This window comes from Oxyura jamaicensis (genome assembly GCF_011077185.1).
Source record: "Oxyura jamaicensis isolate SHBP4307 breed ruddy duck chromosome 27 unlocalized genomic scaffold, BPBGC_Ojam_1.0 oxy27_random_OJ101775, whole genome shotgun sequence".
Classification (NCBI taxonomy): Eukaryota; Metazoa; Chordata; class Aves; order Anseriformes; family Anatidae; genus Oxyura; species Oxyura jamaicensis.
The window spans coordinates 1-8,916 of record NW_023304826.1 but is presented as its reverse complement, the minus strand read 5'-3'; the positions used below and the strand labels follow the sequence as shown (position 1 = coordinate 8,916).

The 8,916-nt window shown below is 47.3% G+C and overlaps 1 protein-coding gene across 2 annotated transcripts; it reads left to right on the top strand.

The window, feature by feature from the left end:
- The first annotated feature begins 1,052 nt into the window (after positions 1-1,052).
- Positions 1,053-5,150, top strand: LOC118158418 (homeobox protein Hox-B3-like). 2 transcript variants are annotated; one of them, XM_035313071.1, is made up of 2 exons: positions 1,053-1,692; positions 2,755-5,150. In XM_035313071.1, the coding sequence occupies exons 1-2, from the start codon at positions 1,257-1,259 to the stop codon at positions 3,519-3,521; spliced, it is 1,203 nt and encodes a 400-aa protein (XP_035168962.1). In that variant the 5' UTR covers positions 1,053-1,256; the 3' UTR covers positions 3,522-5,150. The 2 variants fall into 2 exon arrangements, with proteins under 2 accessions (XP_035168962.1, XP_035168963.1); XM_035313072.1 differs by having other exon boundaries at positions 1,055-1,692; positions 2,758-5,150.
- Positions 5,151-8,916: the final 3,766 nt, after the last annotated feature.

Here is an 8,916-nt window from a genome sequence, read left to right as displayed (position 1 = left end):
AAAGAAAAGAAAAGAAAAGAAAAGAAAAGAAAAGAAAAGAAAAGAAACAAAGAAAAAACAAAGAAAAGAGAAAGGTTTCATTTTGTAATTTGAGGTTTTGAATTGTGTTTTTAGACTTTTAGGGCTTAGACTTGGGGAGAGAGGAATGATGGAAAATCAACGGGCTACAAAGTTAGGAGCAAATGGTCTGGTGACATTTGTTTTCTAAGGAAAAAGAAAAAAAATTAACTGCTTTTGGAATTACATCTTGGCAACAATAGTTCCAGATTCAAGAGCAATGAGTATGAAGCAGTGCAGGCAACAAAAGGGTATGTTTTCTAAATACAACCTGTGTTGCCAAAGAAAGAGAGAGAGAGACCAACAAACAGGCCGAAGGAAGCACATTCTTGAATTCATGCCCCTGCTTAAATCTGCTAAAAATATTTGCCCTGAATTCCAAAGACATTGTGAGTCTCTGTGTAAACAGCAAATCGAGCCAACTGTGTCAGGACAGTGTTACCTGGATAAAACATACCAACTATTGGCTGTTTTCAGTTTTAGAACAAATATACCAGAGAGTGGCCTTACAATAAACTTAGCATACTGTTCTGACTCTAAAACATCCTGCTGTTTTTTATGTCTGTGAATGGCTGATTTGAGTAGGTCAGGGATAAGAAGGCATGAGTCTCATTCCTCTCATGCTTGTAGCTAGCAATTATCTGTTCCGTATTCTTGTATTTACGTTAATGTGCACAACTGCACATGGATCTGCATGTGTAACCCCTCTCAACGGGTATATGTGTGTATTCCTATGTGTATATATAGAGATGAGAAATAAATATAGATGTAAATAGACGTATATAGATGTAACCACACATACTTACTGAGCATGTGCATAGTTATACAACCTTGTTGTTATGATCTGAGAAAAAAAGAGGCAAACAAACAACAACCAGAAAAACTACCCCCAAAAATCAGCTCAACACTTTTGCACTAAAACTTCTGATGAGCTTTCTAAGGCTGCACACAGGACAAAATATGCTCAAAGCATCTGTTCACCCTGTTCTGCAGGTCCCTATTCATGTCATGTGCCTTTCAGGCCCCAAGATGGATTCATAGGCTGGGTACTATTATTGTGTGTTTTCTCCTAACCTTTCAGGTCAGCTTCCAATAGACAGCTGGAAACGGCCTGTCACGTGGCCTTGGGGTGCCAATGTTCTGCCATAGGGGTGTCAAGACCCTGGTAGCCGGAAAAATCATTTTGGGGAATCCCAGAGATGCAGAAGACAACATACTACGACAGCTCCACGCTATTTGGGGGCTACTCCTATGGGAGCACCAATGGGTTCGGCTACGAGGGTCCTCAGCAGCCCTTCCAGCCAGGCTCTCATGTGGAGAGCGACTATCAGAGGTCTGCCTGCTCCCTCCAGTCCCTTGGCAACACAACCCCTCACGCAAAAAGTAAAGACCTGAATGGGAGCTGCATGCGTCCAAGTTTGTCCCAGGAGCACCATCCACCTCCAACTGTTTCGCCGCCCCCAAACCCTGCCTCCAACAGCACCAGTAACAACAGCAATAACCAGTCGGGGAGCAGTAAAAGTGCCCCCAGCAAAGCCAACCTCAGTGCAAATGCCAGTCTCACCAAGCAGATTTTCCCCTGGATGAAAGAATCGAGGCAAAACTCCAAACAGAAAAACACTTCCCCTAGCACAGGTACACTGTTCTGTTTTGTAACCGTCCATTTTACTAACTTGCAAGGTAACAGAGCCACTGTCCAGAGGGGTCTTTTTTGACGAAAGGATTGGGGGGAAGGATCCAGCGAGGATCCAGGTGTTGGGCATGATCCCAAGGCCACCAGCCACACACACCGGCAGGGCCAAGCAGCCTTGGCCCATCCTGCAGTGCTGACCAAACCCTTGGTTGCTTCTAAACATAACCAGGGCACCTCAGGGAAGTGCAGCCAGGTGGCTGTACACAGCCAATGTCTGGCCATGCAGATGCAGACACCCAGAAATGTGCACCCCCGATCAGTCTAGAGATGAAAAAGCAGAGTGCTTGTTTTCTTCCTTCCTCTCTGCCTCCAGACACAGCAGTATACATGGTGCTCTCTGACTGTGTGTGCCTGTAGGGAGCATATGCATAAATACAAGGATATTTCTGCATTCATACACACATGCATCTCTAATGCAATTGCAGATAAAAAATCAGTATGGAAATAGCACTGTTGTGACAAATGTATTCACATAAGCTCTGCAGCATGCACTTCACTACATTACTATCATTTATCTATTATATACATACTTATATTTCAAAAACATAGGTACAAATGCAATTTGGTGTTTAACAATATGCATGTAAATATTTATGTTACACAAATATGAGCTGCACACAAGATGTGTATGTGTGTGTATTAACACCTTGGCAAAAAAAGTACCTCCCAACACTGACCCATGTTAATATTAATTGGCTTTGCAGTGAGTGCCCCCCTGCCAAATATTATTTTCTCAAAATTATCTGTTGAAAATAATCGACTCCTAAATAAATGGCCCTGGAATCCTTTTCTACATGACATGATCAAATTTTCATAAACCAGGGGCAGCTTTGGAGAACAGAACTCTTAATAAATGACATGATTATGGAGTGCAGGCTAATGCAAGGGGGTGAGGGAAGGGGGGGGGGGTGTCGAACTCTTGTGCCTGTTCCAGGATTTATTAAGAAACGATGCATTCAATTTCTGCATGTAAGTAATTATCTTTTATTTCATTTCACGGCCAGCAGAAACATGCAGTGGCGAGAAAAGCCCTCCAGGCTCCTCGGCCTCCAAGAGAGCCCGCACAGCCTACACCAGTGCTCAGCTGGTGGAGCTGGAGAAGGAATTCCACTTCAACCGCTACCTGTGCAGGCCCCGCCGTGTGGAGATGGCCAACCTGTTGAACCTCAGTGAGAGGCAGATCAAGATCTGGTTCCAGAACAGGAGGATGAAGTATAAGAAAGATCAGAAGTCAAAAGGCATGGGGTCTTCTTCTGGAGGGCCTTCCCCCACCAGCAGCCCACCCCAGCCCATGCAATCCTCTGCTGGATTTATGAATGCCTTGCACACCATGAGCAGTAACTACGATGCCCCCTCACCGCCTTCCTTCAATAAGTCCCACCAAAATGCCTATGCCATGCCAACTAACTACCAAAACCCCATCAAAGGCTGCCCCTCCCAACAGAAGTACACCAACACAGCCCCTGAGTACGACCCGCACGTGTTACAAGGGAATGGGGTGGCATACGGGACTCCCAGTATGCAGGGAAGTCCCGTCTATGTTGGAGGTAACTATGTGGATTCTATGCCCACCTCTGGCCCATCCCTTTATGGCCTCAATCACCTGCCACATCCCCAGGCAGCCAGCATGGACTACAGTGGGCCTCCGCAGATGCCTCCGAGCCAGCACCATGGACCGTGTGAGACCCACCCCACCTACACAGACCTTTCCACGCACCACACATCTTCTCAGGGCAGAATCCAAGAGGCACCCAAGCTGACCCACCTGTGATAGGGAACAGGGACAGGCTCGAGCCAACTGGATGGGACCCCGACATGGGACAGTGAGGAGGGGAAGAGGGCAGGACTAGCTTCAGAAGCATTTGTGTTGAGCTACTTTTTTTTTTTTTTTCTTTTGTTGATGGGACAATTTCTTAGGTTTTTGTGCTTGCCATTATTATTTCTGGATTCCATTAGGCACAATTTCCAATCATTTCAGTATTTACTGCCAAAAGCAGCTTTCTCTCTGAAGAGATATACCACCTGTGGGTCAACAAAAATGCTTCTGAAGCTGTTTTTGGGTAGATTCGTGGGAATCTAGCAGATTTTTTTGCAGCAACATCCTTAATTTTCAAACAAACTACAGATTACCACTGGTAATTCTTGGACAGTGGACAGCAGAATAGTCATCCAGCCAAATCTTGTTGGTGTCTCTGCATCTACAGAAATATACACACCTGTCTTTATAGGCAATCAAAAGAGATTCCCAAGAAAACTACCCTCCTCCTCAACTTATTCTCTAGAAAAACGTTGTGCTTTCCTTTCCAGCCTTCAGAGGAAGGGCATCCTTTTTTGACGAGTAACTTCCCACCAATCCCCATATAAACTGCAAATATACACACCTGCCAACGTGTAGAATTCACACTCTTCCCCTCTTACCCCTCCTCCCCTCTCAAAAATAATTTTTAAAGGATAGAATAAGAGAGGTCTAAGAATTGCAAAAGGTTCAGGAAACAAGTTTCTGAAATGCCGAAAAAAACCAACCACACTAACAGCAGTCCAAAGAGAAGAAAAAAAGAGTTGACAGGTCTGAATATTTTTCCACCTTTGCCACTGATGATGTGAAGTTTCAATTTTTCCATTCGATGACACCATTGGTTGATTTTTTTAAAATTTATTATTGTTATTTTTGGGGGGGAGCAGGGGGATTTTTCTTAGGGTTCACTAACAGAAAAGCAATCTTAAGACTTAGAAGTCCTATGCTTCTTTCCTCATCTTCTCCTGACCTTACGTGAAAACAGGGTATATTTGAACAAATGGAACGTCCTCCAATCGAAGCAGAAGTGAATGGATCTCTAGTATTTGCTAATGCTTTATTGTCTGGACATCTTTGTTGCACTTAGAGTTTACATATAATGGGTATAAAAACAACTTTGAAGGGCATCTGTCCAACTCAGTCGAGATGTCCTTCAATAGGTGTGTGTTCTGGTGAACATTCATATATATTTATTGGTTATAGCCAGTTTAAAATATTTTCATTTTTGTATTATTTATCCCCAATATTATGTATTTATATGAGGAAAAAAAAAGAATCAAATTGTACTTTTTTAGTATTTGTTATAAAGGACATTGTGTTTCCTTGTCATTGTACAACAAGCTTATTTTAGTTATTGTAATTTAGAAAGACCAGTAGTTTTATGTTACCTTCGTACTTATGAATAATGTAATTAGTTCTACTGGAGGCATGAGAGCAGACCCAGCCTGTAATTGTATAGTCCCGGTTAGAAGAGCTAGAGCTGACCCCTCCCTCCCGCCTCGCCCTCCTCTCCGGAGTTCTTCCTTTGTTCTTACGGTTGTTATTTTATTTCCTTGCTTAAGGGTTGTCTGTTGAACACTTCTTGAATAAAATTTATGTTATCAATTTTATCTCGTCCTATCAGTCGGATTTAAAAGCAGAGAAAAAGAAAAAGAAAAAAGGAGATGGAGAAAAACTGGAAGGAGAAGAGGGAGAAGGGGAACGAAGAGGAGAGAGCGAAGTCCCGGAGGGGGCCGGGGCCGCTCCCGCCGCCCCGGGCCTGCTCCCGCCCGCGGCCACAAAGGGGTCACGTGGCGCGGAGCCGCGCTGCCATTGGGCCGCCGCGAGCACAAAGGCGGGCGGCGCACAAAGGGCGCGGGCCGCGCGCCGGGAGTTCCGCGGCACCGAGGCGCTGCGCGGGCACGCGCCCCCTCCCAGAGGCGCTCCAAGGAGGCGCGGGGCGGACGGGGCCCGCGCTTCCGGAGGGGGCGAGAGGCTCCGTTCCTGCAGCTGACAGAGTGGGAGGTGTAGGTGCTGCCGGGCAGGCTACTGGGGAACACCGACGGCAGCAGGCCCGGGCTACGGGAGCGCAGCACCACGACACCGGGCCTGCCGTGTGCCTGTGTCAACCCCCCCACGCGGGTGCGCGCAGCCGGGCACGCTCGGGGGTGCGTGGAGAACCGGCCGTGTGCGGGGGGGCGGTGGCACGGAGCTGGCGGGAAGCGGCGCCGTCCTGCTCCTGGCTCCCGCTCGAGAGCGGGTGGAGTTGCAGGTTAATAGTCACAACCCCGCGCAGTGATAAATAACAGCACCAAAGAAAGACGGCGCTTGTTTTTCTCCCAGGACCGGTGCTCGGCTATGCCTACCCATGCAGAGAGCAATTCGCCAGTCGGGGCTGCTGTAACGTAAAAGCACAAAAGCGTGCGAGCTCCGCTTGGGATTGGATCTAATAAAAGGAGCTTGGCCTGGCCTGGGGTTTGGGGAGGCTTTTTTCCCCTGTCGCTGAATACAGTGTTCTCAGTGCCACGTCCCGTCGCCGTGTTGCTGGGGTTTGTGGCAGGGATTCCCGGGAATTGGTTAAAAATCGGTACGGAGAAGCCAATACCGAGGACGGAGCGCGGCACAGCTCGTGCTCCCGTCAGATGGGTTCTCGACTGCCTCCGTCCCTATAACTCCTCGCAGCCTTCGGCTTAATTTGTGCCCCCGCGTTACGGACTCAAACACGTCTTTGTCTTAAATTACTGCGTTTCTCAATCACTCGCTGTGTGAATTCCTTGCTGCTGGGCGATGCCTTTTCCCCTTAACTACAGGGATTTATTTTTGTTCCTGTTGCCTCTGCATGGTGCGTGGGAAAAAAATAAATAAATAAATTGCTCTTTCCCGGATATATTTTGTTTCGTTTTGTTTTGTTTCGGCACTTCAGTGTCAGTAAAAGGAACGAATCCCATTGAGGCAGGTTTCCTTTTACACCCCAAACTCCTGTGCTGCACCCCAGACCCCGGTGAACCACACCGCGTGTCCCTCAGAGAGCAGCGAGGAATCGGGAGCCCAAAGACAAAGCCCGAAACCGCCAAAACGCCGCTTTAGTCCAAAAAACAGCAATAAATGATCGGAAACCAAACTGAATTAGGACATTAGTCCCTGTATGACAGGATTTATGTTTATTTCAATTAGCACATACATGGGTAATCAATTTTTAGGGAAATTCTACCAAACTCTAAAGCCTTCAATCGAACAGTGTTTTGTAATTTTAGTTTTAGTTTTTCTTATTATTTTTTATTTGTCGTTTTGATAAACTGTGGTTGGGTATCTAGTTCAGCTTTAGATTTATTATGTGTTTCTCTAAAACCCGTGCCACCCACACGGATGCTTTAACTGACAAAAGTTTCTAGGCTTCTCTCTGTGTGAATGCAGCCTGCCAATCCTTCTTTGCTGCAAAATGGGAGAAATGGAGCTTGTCCAAACAAACTAAAACCCAGCCAGATTTCCACTTTGCAGCTGGCAACTTTTTTTTCCTATAAATTTTTATTGTAGATTTTTTTTTTCTACACTTCCCGAATTCTGGGCCCTGGATTAAACTTTTCGACTCTTTCTTGCTTGAAGTAACTCCTTAGCAAAAGCCAAAATTCTTTGCTGAGTGAGTTAGGCCGAGCTGTCAAATTCTTTCGAGAAAAAGATTGATCGTTTCTCTCTTCTTTTCGGTTTGTGTGAACCTGGCCATTTTAAAAGAGAAAAAAAAAAAAAAAAAAAAAAAAAAAAAAAAAAAAAGAGGGAGAGAGAGAGAAAGAAAGAAAGAGAAAGAAAGAAAAAAAAAAAATAAAAAGAAAATCTTCCTGGGAAATGACTTTTAATTTTATTTATTTTGTAAACTCTGGAAGTGGAGCTGTTCATTGGCAGGGAGAAATGGGGGGAAAAAGGGTGGGAAGGCAGAAATGCGATTTCAAAGTTATTTGTGACCTTAAAAACACGTTTGGCTTTTAAGGAAAGCGTAAAGGGTCCGTTGAGTGTCGCTTTGGAAGCAGGATTACGCTGTTTCTTTAAAAGTAGTTTAACGAAGTGAATCTGGCCGATCTTCCTGGACTTGACGTGAACGATCACTTGATTTCCTTAGCGCCTCATACCCAGGCTCAGCCACAAACCTGCGGACCAGACCGACCCACAGCACATCCGCACAACGGGCCCGTACCCGCGGCGGTGCCGAGGGCCCTGCTCGCCTGCGGTTCGGGGCCTTCTCCCCGGCTGCGGGCGGGCGCCTCGGGCGGGAAAAGGCCCTTTTCCCACGTCCGCCTCTCCCGGGGGGAAACAAATGTCTCGAGCCCAGCGACGGTGTCCCCGCGGGGCCGCCCGGCACCGGCAGCACCGGGCAGTGCGGGCAGTGCGGGCAGCAGCTCCTAGTCCGCTGGCCCCGCGGAGCCGCCCGCAGCCCGCCGAGGAGGGATGATGGCGGGGATGCTTTTCTAGAGATCTTCTCTTTCCTTTTTTTAATCAATTAAAGAAAATAATGCGTTCTGTTTGCCACCAGGCCCCGCCTGCCATTGGCCGCGGATGGCCACGTGACCACGAATTGGCTGCAATTTCGCCCCAGTCTCGAGTTTAATAGAGCAAGGTCCCCATACGCCTGTATTATCAGCAATATAACAATTATAAAAAGCCCGAGAACCATCATCATCACTGCCGTAAAAACTGAGGCCCTCGGATTTCTTCCTCTCTTCCCCTCCTCCTTCCTCCCCCCTCCCGCTTTTTAAACCCTGGGCCCTGGAAAAGCCATGAATTTTGAATTTGAGAGGGAGATCGGGTTTATAAATAGCCAGCCTTCGCTCGCAGAGTGCCTGACGTCTCTTCCCGCTGTCCTGGAGACATTTCAAACTTCATCAATCAAGAACTCGACATTAATTCCTCCTCCTTTTGAACAAACCGTCCTCAGCCTGAATCCTTGTTCCAGCAGCCAAGGAATACCGAGGAGCCAAAAAAGAGCATCTCATGGCCTGCTCCAGCCCCAGCCTCCGGCACAGCCCGGCCCCTTGGCAGCGGAATTCCCCTGGATGAAGGAGAAGAAATCGTCCAAGAAAGCAACCCAGGCTCCATCCTCGTCTTCCTCCTCTTCCCCCCCATCATCTTCCTCGTTGCCGATCCCTGCCGCAGGATCTCTAGCAGGTTCGTATTATAAGGGGTGAGGGAGTGTTTGCTGAAATCGGAGAGGATTAGAATGATGAACAGTCCCCGCCGTCCCACCAGCATCCCTGCCCTGGCTCCCCAACAGACTTTGCCCCGCACCTCCCCGAAACCGAGTCACGCAATAAAATGCACCGCAGCAATGTACACCGCCGGGGGGGCGGGTATTTATCCCCCCCCGCAAATAAAAGAGAAATTGCTGCAACTTCTGCGAAAGCAA

Bases quoted from the DNA above. Each gene is read 5' to 3' on its own strand.
- LOC118158418 (XM_035313071.1), top strand. From the start codon at position 1,257: ATGCAGAAGACAACATACTACGACAGCTCCACGCTATTTGGGGGCTAC. The intron at 1,693-2,754 runs GTACACTGTTCT...TTTCACGGCCAG, and splicing joins AAACACTTCCCCTAGCACAG to CAGAAACATGCAGTGGCGAG.